The following is a 24,751-nucleotide window of genomic DNA, read 5'->3' as shown; positions in this document are numbered from 1 at the left end:
ACCTTACTACCTTTAGTAATAATACAAGTTTGTAAAATGCTATTCTGCAGCATCCTCCTTCTCCCCACCTATGCAAGATTTGACTCACTCCTTATGCACAGAAGTAGGATGCAAACAGGAAACTTCTCAGGTCTGATTTGCAAAAAGGATGGGTAAACACAGACAAGCATGATTCAGTAAATTACATGGAGTCTGGCAATTCTGACAGTCAGGCACATCTTCTTTAGCTCTTTTTCTACTTGCACATGCTAGGAGAGATACACACACTACTTGCTAGAATATCAGAAATATCTGAACACTTTGGTTATACAATCTTTATGAAAGTCTAAAGCTAAAATTACTAATATTTATAGACCACTTTTTAAAACACACGCTATCTTGATATTTCCCTGTACATCTAAATATACTTTTAAAATGTTTTATATTTAGAAAAGAAGGTGGTCTCACAATAAAACACCAGTTTGAGCAACAGATGAAATAGGTTGCCCAGTTAGGCAACCAAACGAAAAGAATAATTGAGTGTGATGCTTCTGCAGTGATATGCTCAGATGACATAGTACATATTTTAGTCTTAGTGTTGCATGGGGGGGGGGGGTTAATCTGTCAAAGAAGAGCAACAGATGAACAGTGAAAAATGCAAATGCTAAACTACAGGAACCGTGAGGGCATTTCCCACAATTACAACAGTTAACAGCATAAATAGCCCTCAGAAAAGTCATCTGGGCAGCTACAAGTATACTACAGCAGTTATTGTTCTCCATGTAATCATCTATTACCTAAGGGCAGACATGTACAGAACAGGAGAAAAAACACTAGTCGCATGTAACTTCTGGCATCGGTAACTTCCTTTTATCAAACGAAGGCTAGCTACACTACACGCAGTGAACAGTTCAACTTTTCATACGGTTAAACTGCAACTTCTCCCGTGCTTCTTGCAGAATGAAAGAGGTTAGAGAAGAGAATTTCCAATATACAGTGGATTGACCCTCTAAAAGCAGCACAGTTAACTAAACACTACAGTCAAAGAAACACATAAATCTTGCACCTTTCAGGCAAAAATTTGGAAACAATTCATTCTGCTGGGTCTATAAAACCCAGTACAACAGATTCTGTGAATGACTAGCACCAAGTGTTTCATATATCCAAAACGCAAGCCAGCTTTTCAAATACTTGTTTCGAAATTGCAACCCAACAGTAAAATAACTACTGCTAAAAGTAATTTGTCAATACTACACGAGATGGAGATCACCTAGGAGAAAAGAATGCAATACAGAAACATGCAGAACTGATTTTTTTCTGTGGTTTTAAAACAAATTAGCTGTCAGTGATTTGCAGAATAACAAGAAATACTGACTAATTAAAAATATTCAAGTATGTGAGCATGATTGCTGGGAAAATAATGCCAATGATTTACTGGCTAGTTAGCCCCTTAGAGAATGCCAGGATTGGACAATTCTTGAAATTGAGAAGAAATGGTGTAGGTCTTGTATTAATTCATCATTCTGTTCATTGCAAGTCACTGACAGATGACTGTGCCAATGTTACAGAATAACGTTCATTAATATTCAGCACTTCCAGCGGAGAAATGCAAGTTGAACCTTTTTGAGCCTTTGGATGCATATTGTATGTGTTAAGATACAGCAAATCGGAACATGCCCTACAGATACTGGCTATGGTTAATTTATTTGTTTTTAAAACCAAGAATGGAAAATTGCACTCTCTGACATCTGAGGTACCAGTGAGTTCAGAGAAAGACTGAAGAAACAATTCCTCATAGCGGGATTTCCAAGACCCGCTGCTATACAGTTTAGAACCAAAACCCAAAAGCCATAACCAGGACATCTTGAAGAACATACTTAGGCATCTACATTCATGTGAGGAGAGAGAGAGTAGGAGTTACTGTAAAGACTAAATACTTTGGTCCTTAAATCAAAAATGAGACAGAAAAATTCCTACAAGTTCTGCCTGGGTACCAATGCTGACTGTTCAGATAAAATATCCCAGATCAATTTATTTTTACTTATGATCCTTTGATCACAGTTTAGAAATTTGGGGGTTGTTGGGTTTTTTCTTTTCTTTTAAGGAACAATAAAAATAGTCAATGTCTACTTTCTGTTTCTCACACTCAACCAAGGTGAAAAAGTTTTTGATCAGATCTCCCTTGTGACATTCAATGTAAGCTACTGGGCCGTACCAACAGCAGCACAGCCAAGGGAAGTGATTATTCCCCTTTACTCAGCCCTCAATAAACCATATCTGGAGTACCACATGCAATTTTTGCCCCTCTCAGGACAAGAAATATGTTGATAAACTTTAACAAGCCCAGGGGAGGGCACCTCACAGTAGCCCCCCCCAACACCTAAGGGGAGGTTACAGAAAAGACAGAGCCAGGATCTCTACAAAGGTGTGTACTGAGAGACAATGGCCACAAACTGAAGTCAGGAGGATATAAGGGGGGAAAGAAAAAAAAAAAAAACAACAATCGCTGTGAGGCTAACTAAGCACTGGAAGAGGTTGTAGACCTCCATTCTCAGAGACTTTCAAAACCCAACAGGAAAAAACCCTGAGGAATCACGTTTAAATTCAGTGTTGCATTGAGCAGGAGTTTGGAGAAGAGACCTCCTGAGGTGTCTTCCAGCCTGGGATGCTACGAAGAGGGAAACACAGAGACAGACCAGAGCCCATCCTGTAATCACCCTAGAAACCTGGCAGGGGAGCAGCCAACCTCAATTGCTTCAAAAGAATGCATGAGAAGCCCAAACTGAGTAACTATGGAGTTACTTGCCCCACCGGAGAACATCATTCTTTCTCCTCAAAACAGATGCTGGTTTCAGTGACTTAGCTGTCTCATCCTTTTTGTGCTTTTTTAAACAACTGCTGCATTCTTATTTTAGTGTTATTTCAACAACAACTAACATGCATTACTTATGCAGGCAGGATACTCTGGTAATGAGACTTTCTTGTTCCTTCCAGTTTGCAATATTCTGTAGCGTTGGAACAATTGTACTACTTTTCCATTTCAAGGGCAACAGGAAAACAATTGCCTCCATAGGGGGAAGAAACAAACGGAATTCCCCCAAATACAATAACAGTAAATACAGGCAGGAAATAACCTGATATCGTTCTTCTGCAATTCTAGCAATTCCAACTGCTTCCTCCTCCGGGGCACACTAACGACCATTTGGGACCTTCTGCCATTTCCTTACTGTTGCCAGTACAGCTCATCACCAAATAGCCAAGTTGTAGGAAACAAGATTTTTGTATTGCTTCTTTTCTGCATTTTAATGTGGACTTCTCTACAGGGAGGGATCAATGTAAATGATTAGGCCAACCCTCATTTCTAGACCCTCAAAATGGCACAGTGGGGTTGTCTTACACCCCTCAGTATGTCTGCATGCTATGATAAAAATGTAGGTGTCAGGAATGGCTTATTGAGGCTGCCAAAAATTGACAGTGGCTTATTTCATGTAAGGTTATTGTATCTTAAAGCAATTTTTGCTTAAAAGCACAGCGGTACAATAAACTGCAAGGATCTTTTTAAACACACATAAAAAGAGTATGCGTACTTTTGCTTTCAGCAAATTAACAAGAAACATATTTGTAGAGGTCTTCAAATAACTGTGATGCTATATTTGCAGATGACAATGAAAAGCTGTGAGAAACAGGTTTTGATGTTTCTGTACACTAATGGGCATGATGATTGAGTTTGTTGACTCAGTTCCATAAGAATAAATGGCTGACAGGTTAAACACTACAGAAGGGTATTTTAAGATATAATACGTCATAAAATTGTATATATACGCACTATTTCTTGTATTGTATTTTGCCTCAGAGTAAACACATAGACATTGTGTTTCAAGGTCAAACAAATCAAACGATTAGAACTTGGGGAGGAAAGTTGTATTGGGTTGAGGAGGCATAAAATAGGGTCGATTTTCTCAGACTTGGGACTTCTCTCATGACAAAGCCATCACTTGCAGAAGAGCGATGGAAAATAAACGTCACTGAATGCTAATCCTTCTAAACATTACAGGGCCCACCGTTAAGAGCAACCAGCTGTTAAACAAGGAGATTAAGTCAATTACTGGATTTATTTTGAAAGGAGGTGGGACTACACTTAAGGTTTGTGTGGTACAGAGTAAATATGACTTGTGTGGCTGACGAGGTTTCTCTCTCCCATCCATGGTGTTTTCTGTGCTGTATCTTAGGGAATATGAAGGCCGTTTCATCTGAGAGTAAGGAAACAGTGAAGCTCTGAGCTGAGCTGTACAAACTGCCATGCTAACAAGTACAGCCGTAGGCTCACATAAGGAGGACTTCTGAACACAACTACACCCCATGGAAATGACAGGCCCCTCCCAAGGAGCAAGAAGGGAAATTCATTTTTATAGTAATATGGACATGTACATTATTGCCCAACAATGATCAAAGGTCCTGACCAATGTACTGTATGGTCAGAAGAGCACAAAAGCTTAGGAAAAGAAAGATGTGCCACATTAAGCAAGAAGGAGAAGCTCATTTACCACAGAAGTGAATCACAAAGAGTTCCCCTACTCAGCATATGTATTAATATAGTTAACAAAACATCTTTAAAACCATAGGAGAGGCTTTTGTTCAGTTCTGTTAGAAGAAGAGACCTGATCAGACTTCAGAAGAAAACAACCAACAAGGTCAGAGAAAATGTGACATCAAAGTCTATATACAGGTTTATAAGAAGAAACGTAGTGAAAAGCATGAACTATGGAGATTAACATCTTTCCAGTTGAAACATATTTTCACAAAGAGACAAACAGACACAGTACCACACTGGGGTTTTTTCTTTTCTCAATTATACACTGAAATGAAGAAAGAAAGTGCTAATCTTGACTATCTTTACCAGGAGCTTTGTTTTTAAGAACAGAGCAATGGCATTTTATCCAAAGCACTTTTTTTTAAAAAGCTGGTTATTGATTTCCTTTCAATTTAGAGCAAATAAGCTATGGAAGTGGTATTTCTTATTTACATGGAACTATACTGCAAATACACATGCCTAGCATTTAGCTAGCAAATAAGAGAGATGGGTCATATTTCACAGATCTTTATTCTCTAAATTAAACAGTAATTTGACGTGTTAAATGTCTAGAGAAGAAAGAAGGAAGAGGAAGAATCAAAAAGATCATGCAGCTTTTCTGGCTGGTGGCACATGTATCACAACAGAATTTCTTTCACCGACAGCACTACAACCTGCAGAAAAAAAATTTATAATCTAGCATTTAGAAAAGGTATAAATATTTCTCTACCATTTTCTACACAGAAACATAAAATTATTGCCATCAAAGAAAATGTTGATGTTATCAATGACTCATGCAAAAATGTATAAAGTAATTATAGTTCCATGCTTGCAACAAAGTGTGCTCCTTCTAAAAGATGCGCTGCAATATACATGTCCCAGAAAGTCTGGTCTCTGACAAAGTTTCAAGAGGGTAAAACATGTAATTTCTTTTTGGTTGTTGTCTTGTAGAAGTGGATGTATCAGTGTCAAAAAATGCAGCGTTATTAAGGAATGTAATAGGACAGGTCTTTAAAATTCTAAGCACTGAGCGAAGGACCAATGAATTGAAACACGTTTTAGCAATCACATTACAGCTATGAATACTGTTTAACAATACTCTCATAGAAGTAGGCCAACAAAATAACAACATGAGCTAATATTTATTTATGGCAGTAAAAGTTTTCTACATAAATCAGGACTTGTGGAGACAAATTTCCCTCACTTGCTTTTGGCTTCTGAATTAATCTATTCTCAGTGACCAGGAAACTACTATTCTGAAAGATGTTGTAAAAAGCCACAAATATAAAAAGGGAAGAAAGACACAACACAAACACATGCAGCCACCATGCAGACATTTTGCATGTTCCAGACCTTTTCCAATATATGAGCATGTATTAAAACGAAATTCAGAGTAAATGTCACTGTTCTTGCTTGCTAGAGGTTAGCAGGTGATTTCCTAGACAAGCAATTCAACAGTATCAGTGACACGTAATGCTGTGATCAGCATCACGTTTTACAGTTGGAGCTTTATCAATTTGGAGAAAGGCTTACTTCCAGATTGCAAGGTGGGGGGTATGCTGGCTATCCAGTATGTTTCACTGATAGTTCCTTTCAGGGCCTTGCAACCTCAGTCTGCATTTAACAAAAGCTAAAATAAAGTTAAAGGCTAAACATACACTTGCAACTTGGAATACCTGACTGCTAGCAAAAGCAGTTCAATGTTCCCCAAATTACCCAGGAGCTAATCTCTCTAACAACGTGTCTTTTACCAAAAAAACCATCAGCATACAGTTTATTGACTGGTGACAAGGGAAAAGACAGCACTTGTTTAGCATCTCTTTACCCACATAGGGTTTGCATATCCTTCAGCCCAGTGAGGATCCAGAACACACCCCCTTATCTGTTAAGGAAATAATTTTCAGTCTCCCATGCCAGTTCCAAACAAGGGGCAGAATTGACCCTCACTCTAATACCACTTAAATACTTCAGTTTTAAGTTACGGTTCTGTCAAGCTACATTAACAAATTAGTGGCTTGGAAACAGTAGACAGAGTATGTAATGTCTGCAATCCCGTGCTTTACAGTATTTTGCCAAAAAGGGAGTGATTAGTGTACCACTCACAAACACACAGACTCACTTCTTTAAGTTTTACTTCATTTCCAAAAGAGCTTCCAAACTGAAGACTACATGAATGAGCTCAGAGAAGAAGCGCTATGCTGCACTCTCTAATGGTTCAAATTGTAAAAGTATAGTCTCCTAAAACTCTTTAATTATGGGGAAGGCAGATTTACATTATCCTCATCCCTTTCTCTTCAGAACTGGACAATTGATAGGAAACTCAGAGCTGTTAATTTCTACAGTTAATCTTAACGGTTGATTTTATGCCTTGCAAATGTTATTCTAAAGTGTTAGAGTAAATAGAACACTAGACTGTTGTTGATTTAAGTGATTATACATACTTTTTCCCATCCAAAGGATTATTTACTAAGGCAACAAACTGAAAGTGAATTAAAGAGTACTCCTTTTTATTCATGGTGGAGTTCACCCACGGAATTCATCGCTACAGGATATTATCAAAGCTAAAACTGCAGCTCAGGATTAAAAATATAAAAGAAATTAAGATACAGAATAGCAACCTTAATGTGACATTCAGGTTTTACAACTGCCTACTCGAGATGGGAAATGGACAGGTAAGACTCTCAGGAGAAGAGGAGAAGTGCATTAATTCAACCACATCCTGAAGGTAATGCATCAAAGGATACGCTTCAACAAATGCATCAAAATAAAAGATATTATATAATTGAACTTGTGGACTTTTTTTTTCATATTCAAAATCTTAAGCTGGTTTATCTGACAAAATAATCCCCACTACACCAGTTTCTCTCAGTACAAGAACCAGAGGACTCCGTCACTCATATTCCTGCCAGCAACACCTGCACTTTTTCTGAAAACTTATCTGCATGCTGCCAGCTTCTGACCTGCTTAGCTTCAGAGATCTGTCAAGATGACAGCACGAAGACCTGTGATCACCACAGAAGTAATGTTACGGAAAACTTCTACCCTAGAAAACAAACCTGGATTGATTTAGTTACAAATACTGATCAATCTGCTGCAGCACAGAAAAAAAACAAACCAACCAACCAACCAATCCCAAAAAAACCACTACACAGCCTTTTACTAGCTTAGCAAGTCATACGTACAGTATCTTTAGAACTGCCTAAAGATATCAGAAAGGCTTGTACAATCTACTTGACTACACAGACTTTTTCGCTAATTAGCACTTGCTAACATCCTTTTTCATGACAGAAAGCAAACAGCCTGTTTCTTGGAGTGCTGCAGTCCAACAGGGTAAAGTAGGTACTGATGTTCTTCAAGTGAAACGTTACCCTTGAAAGAAGATGCTTCAGCTTCACAGGGGCTATCATTTCAACGTGAAAAGAGATACAGAGAAGAAAAACTGGAGTGCAAACATCCAGCAGCTTTACATGCATGTGAAAAAGATTTTACTGTTACAAAGGAGCGCATAATTTGAAGTCCCTCTCAGATACGATCCATTTAATGATATTCCCTTCCAAGAGTCAGCACCAGCCATTCTGAAGTTGGTCTGCTTTTGCCAGCATTTGCAACTCTGCTACTCCAACTGACATGCCGGTAAAGCTGCACCACTAAATTATTCTAGCGCTTTAGTGGTTAAAGCTGTTGCACTCCGTCCCCTCAGCCTGCTGTCTAAAAATTTTTGTTTCCCACATTTTTGGACTTTTAGCAAACTACCCGAAATGAAAGAGCAGTGTGGCTACATGTGTACAGGTGCAATAACAGTACCATTCTCTTCCTTGACCTCCCTCAGAAACATCCTCAGAAAAAGTGAGTTATCTGTTCCCAAAATGCAAAGTTCAATACTGTCTGTGGAAAAAATTACCTACCAAGCAAGCCCTACACCTTGCAAATTTATAGGTTCTGGTTTTATCTCATCTTAACCATTAAGTGCATGCAAACCGCTTAACAGAACGGTTAGGATAAACAAGTAGAGGTGGTAAGAACTTAAGGAGAGATGTTTTATTCCCATTTTTTGTGGGATGCATCTTTAAATAGAGTTTCCCAGCCTGCATGCTAGGGGGAAGCAGAGACAGACAGCCTGGGATGGTTATTACAGAAGAGAGCGAGCACTGTGCTGGCGGGTGACTGCTGCCTCCACACTCCCCCTAAAACACTTTTCTCTGGATCTTAATTGAACTAAGATGTAAGCCACAGAGACTGAAATTACATTTGCTTTTTGTGCACAAGAAAATCTAACCCTGTGCCTACAAGCCTGGAAAATGTTGCTCCTGCAAGGCTGTATATATTTCTCCCACTCGACACCCTTCATCTGCTCCCACCAAACTAGGCAAAACTTCCTTTAATAAAAGAAGCCAGATAAATTTCTAAAACATTTCAAGAGGGGAAGGAAACCTAACAGCCATTTTAGGATCTCTTGTGCAAACTGGCATTCGAGTTAATTTTTTTTTTCAGCATGCTACCCATTAAGGGGTTCCTAAACTTTTTGTTGCTGTGACTAACGTTTTTATGAGTGTTCTGGGACAACAACAGAGTTTTAAAATGTAACAGGAAGTCTATGTGAATCTCTCTCATGCTGTTCCCTATGATTCTTCTCAGTACATCATAATGAATATTCCCCAATGCCACCATAATAACAAAACAAACAAACAAAACAAAACAAACAAAAAAGAAAAAAAAAGAAAAATTAGTTTGATCTTTCTTTGCCTTGTTTTCAGTAACTGGTCAATTAATCGTAGAGCATAACAAGCAGCGCTTTTGTGCTCTTGCTGACTATGTGAAGTTTATTTCAACTTCAAAAATACGTCAGAGTTTTTTAATACGTATGTATACACCCATATCCACACGTACATACTGTCACATGCAATGTCACTACGCAAATTACGCTCTAGTCTGAACAGTCGTGCACCACAACTTGCTTTGTCTCATCACCTTAACATCACCTGTACGGACTGGCACATGAAAATCATTCAGTCACCCGAAAACTGCAACACAATGTCATATCATACCATCATTTTTAAACAGCCACCTCCAGTGAAATCAATGACAGGCACCCAAACAATAATAATCCAAGCATGGCATGGTTCACTGCCTCCACAGACTTGCCTTAATATTACAGAGCTGTCCATCTTATTCTATCTCCAGAAAATGTGAATAGTAATAATTCAAAGCATCAAAACATATAGGGAGGTACTGGATTCTGAAATACTCTTTAAAACACATAATTTTAACAGCATTTTAGTACCTCTTAATGTAGCAATGCAGGTATTTCCCCTTCAAAGTTTTCATCAATACTTGTTAATTTGGGGATAAAAGTCAAAGAGCACCCACGCATGCTGAACCTACCTTTTCCTTTCAAGGAAGAACAAGGACCTCAGTCCCACTGAGGCGCTTCCAACAACTGAATATATGTGGTTTTGAAAATACTGTGTATGCTTTCAAAAATATTCTCTATAACACGTTGTTTATATCCTGAAGAGATGATCATTCTGATTCATTCAATATCATTCTGATGAATCACGGTCACTGAAAGGAGAAATAAAAGCAACTCCTGCTATTTACCAGGAGTTCAAAGATTTGGCTTGAAGAAACAAGTGAAAACTTCCAACTAATATCTGAACTCTGTCACCTACAAAAACTCTAAAGTATTTTCTTTTTACCTGCCATCACTTACCAAACACTGATACCTGTGCTCACTCCCTCAAAAAACGCCAACTTTCTAGAAGCTCCTACAATTCTGACTTCATCTGGGTCAAAATCCCAGAGTTCAGAAAGCAAGGGTAACTTCTCGGAAGCGCTTGGGCCAGGCAGCTAGCTCACTGAAGTTGATTTGCCGATAACACGCAATCCAGCAGCATCGGTCAAAAACCAGAGAAAGCTGTTCTCACTAAGCATTTTTCTTCCCAGCACCCCATTTGAAAATAATAATATTTTTCTGAAAACTAATGAATTGTGTGTGAAGTAAAACAATTGGAAGCAGAATAATTAAAAATTGTTATCAAGTGATGTAAACCGCAACTTTGTGGTTCAAGTCTTTATAAACCAAAGAAAGCAATTAGCAAAAGATTGTTCTGATGCCTTACTTCAGAGAGACAAATCACATTTTGCATGTTTCAAGTTCATAGGAGTAACAAAAAAAAAGACAGCTTCATGCCAAGGCTCAAGCTTTAAAAAACAAAACACAAAAAAGCCCACTTCCCACCACCACTGCCAAAAGCTCCCTCTCCTCCATTTTATTATTTGTTTTTTCTGCGTTGTACTACTACGATACAGGAAAACATCACATTGCAGTAATCTCACCAAAAAAAAAACCAACAACAGATCCAACTCTCTGTGTCTTATTACAGAACACAGTACTTCATTTGCAACAAAGTTTCACGTTACTGCGAGTTATCATTTAAGCTCTAGTTTCGCATCAGACCGAACATAAGATTTTATCATGAAAATAACATGACAGTGGATCAACTGTGAAGTCATAAGCCTACAATCAGCTTTTCAATCTCCAAAGTCTTTCATTTTGTACATGTTAAATTTCCTGCCTTCAGCAGACACTAGAGACACATCATTCATGAGCTTTAAATTGATATGTCTGGGCTCACCTGCACTCGTCAGTGCTACAGATCTGATCGTACAAAATTCTTATAAGGAATTGTGTTTTCCCACTTATGTGGTACTAATCAACACTTGGAAAGTATTTCATACCAGCAAAGGTAACCAGCATTAGTATTTAACTTTACTTACTTTTAAAATAAAGGTTTTAAAGTATTAAGGATTTAAAGCATTAACCATTTTTGAAGTATTTAAAGAATCATCTCTCAGCTTAGCAGATGTGTTATTTTTAACAAGTTTGCCACAGCTGCCGTTGCCCTCCACACACCTCATCAGGGCTCTCCAACCTTATTATTTTCTACTCTCAGAAACAGAAAAGTAAATTATACCACAATAAGAAACTACAGTAATCTAGCATTTTAAAATCCCACATGCACAGATTCTGAACCAAAAGAACAACTCGGTATTTCCACCCTTTTGGCACTGCCAGACACATTTACTGCCCACACAGGGGTAGGAGACACCAGGCATCGCTCTGCACAGTTGAGTCCTCGCCCCGTGGCAGCTTTTCAGCTGCGGATGGAACCTCACCGTAAGTCATACAAAAAATCATCACTCTGGTATATGAACTCTAAAAAGCCTTTTTCCAGAAGCCCACAAAACACTTCCCTGATGCTTTGGAAAGGAGGAGAGCATTGGCTCAGGGGTAACTCAGGTGCAGGCACAAGAGAAGTGGAGAAGCGAAGCAGGCTGAACTAGGTTTCACCCTAGTGAGGACTCTGCTAACAGCTTGTAAAAGGGAAAAAAGTAACACCTACAGAGACAGTAAATGAAGGGAAGAGAAAAGCGCTTTGTCCATTTACTGGTTCCTCTCTCAAATCCAACTGAACAAGATCACTAGGTCCAAAACCAAAAGCTCCGCAGTGAGATTCCTTTTTCATACTCAAGATGGGAAGTCCCTCCTTCAGGTTTTATATTTTGATTAATCTTGAGATGAGTAAGATTTACGACCACAAGCAATTCATGACAACATCAGTTCTCATCTGTGGGGGTATTACTGCAATGCGAAAGTACCTCTGCATTACTAAGTATCAGGAATCAGGACGGCGAAACAGTTTTATCTGAACTTGCTCTGATACAGAAAGAGTTTGGCGAGAAACAGATTGAGCAGCTGACAGAACAATACCTCCACTATTGAAGTACCACAGCTAGATTAGAGTCACATAAAAAAATTCCACCTGAACACAATTTATCTTCTAGAATCTTTCCCTCTCCCCATGTGTCTTTCCAGCAAATTCATCGTCATCCGTAATCTAACCGTCTTTCCTAAGTTTGAAGAAAATACGGACGGGGCCCAACCAGTTTCAAACGGGGGTGCCCTATGCCCAACCCTGGCATTGAAAGACCCGCCTGGTACCACCACCCCTTGGCCTCGAGGGCAGCCGACCCCCAGCTCCTGCGCACACAGCATCACCGCACACCGGCCACCAAGGCGCCAATGCCTGGCCGCTCAGGGACAGCCTCAAAGCAGGTGGCGGCCCCTCACCTGCTGCCGTGGGCCCGGGGAACTGGCCCCCAGTGGGGGCCACCAAGCGCGGGGCTGGGCACCCGCAGGGGGGCCACAGGCTTTGGAAAGGGCGGAAAGCGGGTGCTGGCGAGCCGCCTCCATCTCACCCTTCGGACAGCCCCGCTAACAGCACCCACCGCACCGCCTCAAGCAAAGCGATGGGGAAAAAAGTACATTTTCACGAGGGCACCTGGAGCCAGAGCGTGGGGCACCTCCCGGGCAGGGCGGAGGGGAGATGCTGAAACCGAGGGCCTCTGGCCGGGCCGCCGCGGGGCTCGCCGAGGGCAAAGCCCTTCGGGGCGGGGGGGGGGGGGGCGGGTCGGCCGGGCCCCACTGAGAGCGGCACCCGCGGGGGCGGGAGGCGGCCCCGCAGTCCCCGCGCCCGCTCCGCGCGGCCGGGGAGGGGCTGGCGGAGGCCGGGACCGGCCCGGGGGCCCCGCGGAGGCGGCCGCCGAGCAAGGTAGGGCCGGCACCGCTCCGCCGCCCGCGGAGGATGCGCGTCGCGGGACTGACCGCCGAGGGGCTTGTCTCCGCGCCGGGCGGGGCGGAGGGCGCAGCACCTCCGGCCCCCGCTTTCCCTCCCCCCGCCCCGCAGCCCCCCACCGCCCCGGCGGGCACCAGCCCCAGCCGCGGCCGAGCCGCCCTCCGCAGCCGCAGCTTCCCAGGCGAGCCCGTCGTCCGACCGATCGAACGGGTAATCGTTGCTTATTCAGAGTTTTATTTTCAAATTGTGCGGAGGGCATGGATTAATATTAACATATTCACCCATGGCTGGACACCGCAGTTCTCCATCCAAAAACAATTCGGTCCTTGGACGGCCGCCTGCTAAGTAACGCGATGTAATAAACTGAAATTTCGCGCTCTCAAAATAAGAAAAATCTCCCTCCGGCAAACCTCCGTAAATTGGAGAACCGCTCCTCCTGAAAGAGGCTCGCTCCCCGCTTTTACAAAGCGCCCCCAGCCCCTCACGAGGCACAGGAACCAGAATGCCGGGAGGGCGAGCACCGAACCTCCCCTCTCCCACGCCTTCCCCGAGGATGCGGGGCGGCGCGGGCCACAGCAGCCAGCGGCAGCGAAGAGCCGCCGAGCCCCGCCGAGCCGGTGCTGCGGCAGCGAGCAGAGCCCGCCACACGTGCGAGCCCCGCACCCCCGGGCGGACAGCGACAAAAAAACCCCAGTAACGACAGCAACAGACACGTAAGAAATGAGGGGTGAGCTACGAAGTTTCTTGGGGAAACAGCGGAATGGGGGAGCAGCCGCGAGGAAGGAGAGCGGGAGCATCGCCCAAGCCCGCCGGCCCGGCGGGCAGCCAGGACAGCCCCGCGGCCCCGGGACGCGCACCCGCCCGGCGACCCGCCGACGGACGGAGGGAGGGAGGGACGTACCGGCAGTCAGGCACACGGGCAGGAGCAGCCGGAACGTGAGCCCGCACACCACCTCGGTGGCCATCGCGGCGGGGCGGGGGTCGCGGCCGGCCGGCGGAGAGCCGTCCCTCTCTGCGCGCCGCCGCTGCTCCTAGGTCCGCCCGTGCGCGGAGCCGCCGCGGCGGCGGAGCATCGCCCGTCCCCTCCTCGCCTCGTCTCGCCTCGCCTCAGCCGCGCCGCCTCACGCCGCCCGCCGCATCCCGGCGGCAGCCCACGCAACCAGCAGCCGCGCCGCACCCCCGGCCCGGGGCACGCACACGCCCGCCCCCTCGGGGCTCCCCCCACCGCCCTCCCGCCCTCCTTCCCTCCGCCGGCAGCGCGGCAGCGCGGCAGCGCGGAGCGGGCCCCCCCCGCCCCCGCCGCCCCGACGGCGCGGGCCCAGCCGGCGGCACCCCACGGCGCGCCCCGCGATGAAGCCAACCGCCCCGCGCCCCGCCCCGCCCCGCCGGGGCCAGGCCGTCCCCCGAGGGGGGCGGGCGTGCGCTGCCGGCCCCGGCCCCTACTCCTGCCCCGGGTCGTGCCCTTGCCCCTGCCCCTGTCCCTACTCCTGCTCCTGCCCCTGCCCCGCCGGCCGGCAGCGGCCGCTGCCTGCGCGCCCCCTCCGCGCCGCGGGGACCGTCCTGTCCGTCCCCGCCCCCCCCCAGCTGGCTCCTGTTCTGCGCTTGAAACTTTACCGGTTTTCCCTAACGCTTCTCTTTGTGCTGGGTTGGCGGGGGGGGGCGCTTTATTACTGGAATTTTTTTTTTTACCTGATTTTTTTTAATTTTTTGCTTAAATTTTTGTTCTTTTGTTGGCTGTTGGGTTTTGTTTGGTTTTTTTTTTTCTGGAGGGGGGAGCAGTTTTCTCTAATTTGTTGATTTCCCACCCCAGGTTTCAGCAGCACATTTAGGTCCACAAGAAAATTGTCGCCTGGAAAAAAAATAGATCTGTGGTCACTGGAATGTATTTGACTTTTCTGGAAAGCTTTTTACCCTTTAACACACGGTGCTGGTTAGAAAGTGCTGTGGGTTTAAAGGGGCAGTTTCAAGGCTCAGCTGGTGCATCCCTGTGTGTGTGCTGAATAAACCTAGTCGTTGGGGTTGAAATAGTGATGCCATAAAATAGAAAGTTATTAATGTTGGTATTCATACAAGTAAAAATCCATTTAATCTTCAGCAATATATTGCAATCCCTCCCACTTAAATGGGGCAAGTTTAGGCAAAACATCCCCTTCATGGGGGCAGTGCTGGAGATGGTAACTTTTCACTTGCGTGCAAGATCTGCAGTAGGAGAAAGCAGGAGCGGTGCCCCTGTGGTCCTTAACATAAATTCTCAGTGATTCTTCCTGGTGAAGGACCTCACCTGGTCTTACTTCAAATCTAAGAAGCCTTAGATTTGCTTTTGAAGTCCTGGATTTTTGACTCTTACAATTACTTAAGCATCCTTTGCTTTCCCGTGCTTTTTTAAAAAAAATTTTTTCGTATGCTTGTTGCAGAGAAGAATGTTTGCAAACACGAGTGTGACTCAAAGGAAAATACAAAGGGTCTTTTAAAGAAAAAAGAAAAACTTTGTGTTTGGGAAGTTCAAGTGATATGAGTTGAGCCATGTGGACATCCGATTTTTGTTTTATGAATAATGGCAATTACTCAGATATTCAAATATTATATAACAGGCTAACTGACTCTGATACTAGTATCTTTGGAAAGTAAAGAACTCCAGACTTACATATGTGAAAATGCTCAGGAAATCTGAGAAAAATCCACAACAGATGCTGATTCAATGTGCCTAAGGGGTCCATTCCCATGTCACGGAGGACCCACACCACAAAGAGCCTAAGCCTCATCTGAAGAGGTACGGTCCTTTCACACTCAGACATGAGTGTGCGCATGGAGGTTAAACATAATGCCCGTCTGCATTAGCAGAGGTTGTAGTGAAGCCCCGTCCCAGCAGGATGAGTGCAGCACCTTAACCCGGCAGCAGGGCACAGCCCGAGGAGATCGCTCCCTCCCTTCCCGCTTTCAGGCCCAGCGCAGCTCACCTGGGCATCTCGACAGTGAACCAAGCCTGGGTATTTGATTCTCAGTCTTCTGGCATAGGTTTCTGTACGCATCAAGCTTTGTGAATATGCCTAGCGATCACGTCTGTAGATGGTAAAACACTAGGGTCGAGTAATACTTAATCTGCTAATGAAGTATCTCTCTGATTAGCCCATGGTAAAGTCAACCCCAGCACTGTTTTAAGACCACAGGATCTGTCGCAAAACTCAAAGTTACGAAGGAAGCTCTCCTTGCCTTAGGGGCTACAAAGCAAGCAGTTAATACGAGTAGTCTGTTTGTGTAGGATACGTGCACAGCTGAAATACTCTGTGTGCTTTGGCAGCACATTTTCAGATATTGATTGTGTTTTTTTGTTCAGCCGGTCTGATTCACTAAAGCGAGGATAAAGTATTTATTACTTTTATAGTACAGTTACCAAATTGTTTGCTTCCTTAAGCACTGATTTTATTCTGATGTTTGGGAAATAATTAGCCAGTTTTCAATACCTAGCGTTCACAAGCTATGGAAAGCGGAGTTAAAAACCACGCATTGAGTGGCTCCTTACCGTCTGCCAGACTGCGCATCTACTGCAAAATCTATGCAGCCGCAGTGCCACCTCTTGGCTGAAATGTCTTTTGTGTAAACGACAACATTTCTTCCCCACAGCTGCTGGGAGTTAACCGTTCACATACGCAGAATTTTGAGAACGAGACATCCATCGTCCAACCATACCTCTGTATGGTAAGAAGTGTAAAAAAAAATATGTGTAGCCTTACCAAGAATCGTGTACACCTTCTGTAGTCGGCTATTGACAGGAACAGTAAATGCACTAACCTGAAAAGTGGAGGAGCGCTGTTGGCCAGCATGGAAACAATAAAGCATAGGACAGACTATAATAGGTAATATGGAAAGAGAACCTGAATTAATGGAGAAAGTGTCTGTTGAATTAAGCATACTTAATAGAGAACAACATCTAGAGGATAGCCAGGAGTTTGTTTAGCTGATACCAGTTTTGCAAGTGACGTAAAAAGCAATTTGAATATAAAGCAGGAGGGCTGCTTCTTCCCTAAGGACATACATACAACTTGGTGAAATCACACTGTGGGCCACACAGTTTTTCTCCTTCCCTCTGCAAACCAGAGGAAGTTGCCTGGCTGTGCAAGTCCCACAGCATACAGTAAATGTGTTAGCAGTGGACACAGCAATCTCACCACCTACCACCATTTGTTTCCCTTCTTTTCAGCTGCCGGGATCTCAGACCCCCATTACCAGGTGTGTAACATCCACCTTAGGTGAAAACATTTTAGCAGCGGGGAGGTTGAGGAGGCCTTAATGAAGAGACGGAAGAAGAACTTACGTTTATAAAAGAATAAACTTCAGCAATGAAGAGATTTTGCTCCACCTTACCTTGTCGCCTTTCCTGTAGAAATAACTTGGGCGAATTTCAGAAAAACATTGTCCCTGCTTCATCCAATATGCAAAATCAGTTGCAGTTAATAGAGTTCAGAAGCCAAGAGAATTACTGGGGGGGGGGGGGGAAGTCCAGAATATACTGTGTTGCTAATTCTATTAGGTAGAATATAATCAATTAGAATTGCTAGTTGAAATTAACTGTGTTGAGCTGACTGACTGTCCAAAATAGCACTGTTCAGAAACATCTTCTAATTGCCTCAGCTATCTTATTTGTTTGGCTGTTTGAATCATGAACTCATGGCATTGTTCTAACATCTACAGACTCGGGATAACAAACAAGGGCTTGTGTATGCATAAATATACATACACACACACATATCTGTATATGCGTATATATGCATGCTCACACAATCCATACAGTTGGTGAGCTCCATAAATGAGTGCTAAACTAGCTGAAGAAATAAAATTCCGCTATACAAAGAAGCAGCAAGGCATTAAGTCCCACTGAGAGGCAGGAGAAGTTACTGAAGCCTTTTCAGGGCAATCACTGCTGTACAAAGCTGGTTTATATTTGTTATTCTTACAGCATGAGAGTCCTGCTTTGGGGACCTGTGAGGAAGGAAATGGCTTTAACATTTACAGTGATGATTAACTAGTGTGTTATGTCTCTTGATCCATGCTCCCTAAGACGACACGAAAACATCCTGCTCCTCTTACCTATTCTGGAAGTCCTCCTCCTGCTCAGCCCTGTCAGCAGCTAGGGGACCAGCCTGCAGTGGTCCACCAGGAGTCAAGCGATTCAGTTTTTCAGTTTAGTTCACATTCAGCTCTGACTGAAGCTGTTATTGTTCACTTCCAGCATGAAGTCAGCTACGCTTGAAAACAACATTCAAGTTCAGTTCTGGTTCAAGAAAAGTTAAAAAAAACAGTTCAAACTGATGTTTGGTTCAGAATCAGTTTAACTCACCAGTACCAGCAGTAGTCAGTAACTATTTTATTGTCTTAAATGATAAGCTTGTCTTGCCTTGCAATAAGGAAATTCATTCCACTTGAATGTATGCTGAGTAGGATCCTTAGAAATGTTTGGTTGCCCCAGCAAAGCAGGAAAGTTTCCTAGGAGCCTCCAAATTTCCCTCATGCTTGATTTATCTTCCATTCATTAATCCATAATTTCACCACTCATTTCAGCTGAGTTAGAAATGGGCAAAGAGTTTGCAGAAAACTTTCTAAAATCAGATGCATTACTAAGGGTCTGATTTTTTCCCCCTCCTAGCCTTTGTTAATCTTCACCATTCATGTTTACAGGGTCTGTCTAGAATTTTTGTCTTGCACAGTAAATATCTATTTAGAGAAACCGTTGTTGATTGCTGGTCTTGTTCTGCTGTGTTTTACAATCTGATCAATTAGGAAGCATCAAAACATTATTATCTTTACCTGAGAATAATGTAAAACACAATAGGAGAGATCTGTCGCATACTTAAGCAGTTCTAGTTTAGTCACATTTTGTAGGACATCGAACCTGGCAGAATCCAAATGGTATCTCAAGGCGTCATTAACTTTAGCTGTAATTAGAAAGGAAATCTGTTCTTGATTACTGCACACTTCCACTTATATCAGAAATGAATTATTAGGAGCAGCATTCATAATGAGTGTTTAGAAAAATGGAATTGTCTCGTGGTCAGTGCAGATGACTAACAAAACAGAGCTGCTGACTGAACTGATGGAAACACATCCCCAAGCTCCTCCCGCATGCATCATGTGGCTGAATCAATAATACAGGAAAGTTCTTAGAGATCCATTAACAACAGAGGCTAGACAAGGTGAAAGGAAAGTGGGACCTTCTCACGGAGCTGTGACATTACATACCTGTGCATTTACTCATAACGGAGCAAATTTTAGCAATTACACATGAACTATGTTTGCTCCTTTCAAATCAAATAAGTTTCAGCAGATGAGCCACTGTTTTGTTTGCTTGCAAGTTTCTTCTTTTGGTGAAATAAGAAATAGAGGATAGCTTCCACAGTGAAGGATTATTAGTACTATTAATAATTTCTAATTAGATTATTAGTATTTTAAGATTTCTGGGGCAAATTATGCCAGGGAATTTTAAGCACCACTCCTCAGTAGTGAAAAAAAAAAGTAGGAATAATAATTCTAATTCAATGCGCATAGTTACCTGCCTGCATATAATCACATTTTTACATTGAAAGAACTTTGAAAAAGATTGTCCAAAACCTGAAAGGATTCTTCAGTAAACAATGAACTATGAATTTTCCCCTGTGTTAGGAGTCCAAACATGAGCAGACTCTCAAATAACAAACAAACAGGCATGTCACATAATTAAAACTGTCCAGTATAAGTGCATAGCTTGTCAAGATTAATTTTTCAATCTGAAAAAAATACAAATAATAAACTTCCTACTAATCGCTGAATAAAAATTAACCATTTAGGGTATTTGTTAAATACATTTACATTTCAAGTGTAGTTTTAAGAAAATTTTAAAACAAGTCTGGAACAATGACATAAAATACAATTGTTCTTGGTTATGCTCTGTAAGTGAGATTATTGGCTTGACTCTGGCTAATTATAAAGTGATCATAAAGCGCACAATGAAATGAAGTGGTTCCAAGACAGTCCTACACAGATCATTGTAAACACACAGCTATGCAACAGATCTGAGCTAGCTGGAATAAAAACATAAAACGTTGCTCTGGACTCCTTTGGTAATGGCTGTCAACTTTGGTCTCCTGCAGTGGCGATATGAGTTACATTTGGTTTAGTAGCCAGTGGAGAGCCAGGCCTTTGCATCACAGAAGCACCGTTGCAATTTACACTTCTGCTGGTGGCATCAGCTCAGAGCAATGAGAAGTGAGGCTGAGCAGATCCCAAAGCACACTGGACCAAAACCAGAATTCCCTGTGGAACAGTATAACAGTAAAATAATAGATTTATTACCCAAGTGAAAGAGCAGACATCGCTGCACACACCTGTGTTTCAGCCAGAACTCCTTCCTCCAGCTGAGCCTACGCAACCAAGGAAACCACTAACTCCTCCAGGTCCGTAGTTCAGATCCAGTTTAAGCAGACTGTGACTGAAATGCATCATCCCTGACAGCTGGACAGTGGGCAGGCATGTCCCAAAACCACTATTCCTCAATCACTCGGGACTCACAGGCAGGGAGCCCTCCCTTCTAGTGAGACAATGAAATGCCTCCAGCCTGACGGTCTGTTTTCAGTTTCCCCACATCTCTTCCACCTCATCCCTCCTTGCCTTTCTGCAGAGCCTGCTATTGCACCACCCTCTCCGAAAGGACTGGAGAAGCACATCCTCTCCCTTTTCTTCCCTTTAAATGGACACTGAAAAAGTCCTTACAAACCCCATCCGTGTTGTTACCACACCTTAGGCAGCCTCAAGCGGCTCTGCAATGTAAGGAAGCAGACGGCAGTTTCGGGTTGGAAAGGGAAGTGGCTCCAGCAGGGCTCTGCTAGGAAAGCTGCTGATATAGTGCTCCTTAGTGCTCTGGCATGCCTCCGCCCCATCGCCATTTAATGGGTGAGCAGATGCACAGCCCTTCCCCTCTCCCCCTTTCTTATTTTTCTGTCCCTGCAGGATAAAGCTCCTTGAGAGAAGCCCTTAGCAACTAAAGGAGAAACTGGGCTGGGAGGAGACAGGCAAAATGAGGAAGAGAAGAGAAGGAAATGGGTATGTGTGTGCACATACGTGTGTGTTTCATCCCTGCCTTGGGTAGGAAAGAGGGAGTCAAGAAGAAGTAGGAGAGTAAGTCAGCTGATGAATAGCTCCAGGCAAAAGAGAGAATACCTGGCAGGGTTGCTCTGTATAGCAGCGTACACGTAAAAATAATTTTTAAAACTAACACATTTGGATAGGGGTATCTGTCCCTAGAGCAACCAACAATGGAAAAACAGGTAACAATAATTTTCCATTCCAATGACCAGTGCTATAATTACATAATAAACTTAGAAATTTAGTCTACTTTGAGGTGAAACGGGAAAGTCATGCATGCTGCCTGACAGCTAACAAAAAAAAAAAATCACTCTTAATTCATTTACGGGGACTATTTCTCCGGTCAGACAGACATTTTTTTAGTAGGGAAAATCCAGCAACTCCAAAGAATTATCACTGAACTAAGGAGGGAGCTTCAAGCTGAGCTCTCAAAAATCCTGTTACACCAAGGGCCAGACAGCTAGCCCCCACACACATCCTTGATGACCTGGACAGTGGGCATGGACTGCAAACTCTGCTCCAAGCCAAGGAGTCAAAGGGCAAGCACATCGGCCAGCATGAGAAAACCTGTAATGCCACTGCTTGTAACATATCTGTTTCATGGCACAAAAGGTTAAGCTTGTTGTAGAAAAACACTGTTCATTCGTAAGAGGAAGAAAGCCACTGGAAAAGGAATACAAAAGTTATGCAGCACATGACTGGAGAGCACAGGATGGAATCCTAATTAATATTTTTCTTTTAAAAAAGCTCAATTCTAACTCTTCATTCAGACACCAGTTTGATTCAGCATTGCATTATAGAATAAAAATTAAGAATGCATAGAATCTAAATATCGTCCTCTCTCTAGGACGAGAGGAAATGGCTTCAAGTTGCACCAGGGGAGGTTTAGATTGGATATTAGGAAATATTCCTAGCATTGGAACAGGCTGCCCAGGGAAGGGCTTGAGTCACCATCCCTGGAGGTATGTAAAAGATGTGTAGCTGTGGCACTTAGGGCCATGGTTTAGTGGTGGACTTGGCAGCGCTAGGTTAACGGTTGGACTTGATGAGCTTAAAGGTCTTTTCCAACCTAAATGATCCTATGATTCTATATGTTCCTATGGTCTGGGGTACAAATTGAGATTTAGATGTGCAATCGATGCATGCATGTGACCAGGGAAAATATTTTGGATCCCGCATAGGCATCCCCAAACTGGTTTCATTAACTAAAAAAAAAAAACCCATAAATTTAGATGCAGCCCTATTTTTAGTGTTTTCCAATGGTAGCTAGTGGAGGTTCCTTTCACTGCTTCTGAGTCTTTTAGATCATTATCCAGAGATGTAAAATTTTCTATTTGCATTATAGAGAGAGCATAAACAAATATTCTGGAATCCATTCTGGGAATAGATTCTTTAAAGTAAGTACTGAGGACTTGTACCTATCCTGGCAGTTCTTATTATGTTATCCCATTAACTCTGTTTTTTTCTTTTCCAATTATATTTCTGCATTCAAAATTACTAAAATCTGTCTGAAAAGAAGACAATAGTAACTGAACACACTGTTGGATGTGCCCAGCAGAAGCAGAAATGCATGTTCTAATATGGCAAGTGGATCCAATTTGTGAGTATCGTTCATTATAATTCACAGCAGGGTCAAATCCATCTTCAGAGGAGCACAAGGAGCTCCACAGTATCAGATTCAAATGTTGTTGTGCAGCTGTCTGACACTGTGGGATTTACAAACCAATTGTTCTGGGTTTGGGTTTTTTTTCTCTTTTCTGCAGAGAGCTGTACTGGGATCCAGGCAACACATGTGTGACAGATCTGTGAGGCATCTGCCTGCAAGTGGCACAAACAGCAACAATGCAGGCACAAGTCATTGCATCTGTCCTACTCCTACAGGGCTTGTGTAGGTGGTTCCCAGCCCCAAAACATGCACGTAGTATCAGAAGCAAGGCCAAAGGATCTGCACCACAACACCTTCCCAGGTGCTAGTGCTGCTGCACAAACCTCTGCTCACATGGTGACTTGTTTGATTATTGAATTGGGCACATGTAAAGATTAGATCTGTGATAAATTTTACATACAAATGCCCTATGGATACTTTTACCACTCAACTTGGGAGCCCAATCTTCCGATAAAGTTAACAGAGAGCTGCAGGCACCTCCAGGGGGCAATCCAAAGCATATAATTAGATAGCAGCTGAGCTCCTGTTTTGGGAGTGCTGGATTTTTCTCTGAAGATGCTCCTCTCTCCCTGTACTAACTCCCTAGCAAGACTAGAGGGGTGACAGTGAGTGTCCTTCCTGGGTTACATGCCCATTACAAGCCCGTAAGGGCAGTACGGCAGCAGGCTGCCAGGACTCCCCGGCACCCGGGCACAGTAGCATCCTGTGCCATAAGGTTTTCCATCATTAGCCTAGAGCCCTAAATACCTGACATTAGGCTGTGCAAACATGCCCTTTGCATCCTTGCCTCTCCTTGGTCAACTCAGCTCAGCTGGAAAGAGAAATCAGCATATCTGCCATCAAAAATGCAACAGTGGAAGGCAATGGGTTTTGATCAGCCCAGAGATACATACACTGTTTAGTTTGGACATTACGGGAATTCCTGAATTTAGAGCAAACTGTCTTACAAGGGAAAATGGAGCTCAATGGCATAGCATTATCCAAGTGCGTATTTCACCTGGGCAGCCAAGCTGATGACTGTATTTTTTTGCAAAACTCTGCATGGGTTTTCTGCAAATTGCAAATGGTCAACATCCCATTAATGAATCTCATCACATAATTTGCATTCACTTCTTCAGCATGTTCAGAAAAATCCTGAACGATTATGAAGAGCACAGTGACAACTAAAGATCAGTTGTAATAGTCTGTCCCTTTCCTACAAGTTTCCGTCAGAAGAGAGGCAAAAGCAACTAAAAAACAAGTTCTTCTTGCTGTAATTCAGGGACTAGAAAGACAAAACAGAAAAGACAGAGGGAGGAATGCCCATAAAAAATAAAATTTTGCTACTGTCATCGTATGGTATATTTTCATTTCCATAAGGAGGGACATAGTCGAGCATAAGGCTAAATCTTGTACTCAATCACCTTATCCAAAGTGATAAAAGCATGCTGGCTTTTGTAGATAAGAGACACAAAAGAGTAACCGTGTCTAAACATTGTCACTAGCCCCCGTGGACACCAAAGCACAAGTAACCAAGTATGGTAACCAAGACGAATAGGCTGGATGTATGATTTGGCCTAGACATGGGACTGGTGCCTCCAGAACTACAGTGAGATATCTGGCTCAACCACTCTGAGCGCAGAGTGAGAATTAGTTGCTTCAAGTATCACGCAAATTGGAGGCAGACCTGAGCTTTATTGTTCTAGGAACAAGGCAGGAAGATCTACTCCTTGCTCTTCCCTTAACTCCTCCTGTCCCTTGTGTTTGCAAGTATACACGGGAAGGGAAAAGTCTTTTCCTTTCTTCCAA

General features: G+C 43.1%; 1 protein-coding gene across 1 annotated transcript in view; it reads right to left on the bottom strand.

Moving 5' to 3' along the window:
- The window catches only part of PIEZO2 (piezo type mechanosensitive ion channel component 2), a 314,868-nt gene extending 300,512 nt beyond the window's left edge, over positions 1-14,356 (bottom strand). Inside the window, exon 1 of the mRNA XM_052788207.1 lies at positions 14,087-14,356. Coding sequence (XP_052644167.1) covers positions 14,087-14,150 — 64 coding nt within the window. The 5' untranslated portion in view covers positions 14,151-14,356. The remainder of the gene's footprint in view (positions 1-14,086) is intronic.
- Positions 14,357-24,751: the final 10,395 nt, after the last annotated feature.

The sequence above is a fragment of the Harpia harpyja genome, chromosome 5 (genome assembly GCF_026419915.1).
Source record: "Harpia harpyja isolate bHarHar1 chromosome 5, bHarHar1 primary haplotype, whole genome shotgun sequence".
Taxonomy (NCBI): domain Eukaryota; kingdom Metazoa; phylum Chordata; class Aves; order Accipitriformes; family Accipitridae; genus Harpia; species Harpia harpyja.
Note: the sequence above shows the minus strand (reverse complement) of the source record. Positions and strands in the feature narration are given on the sequence as shown.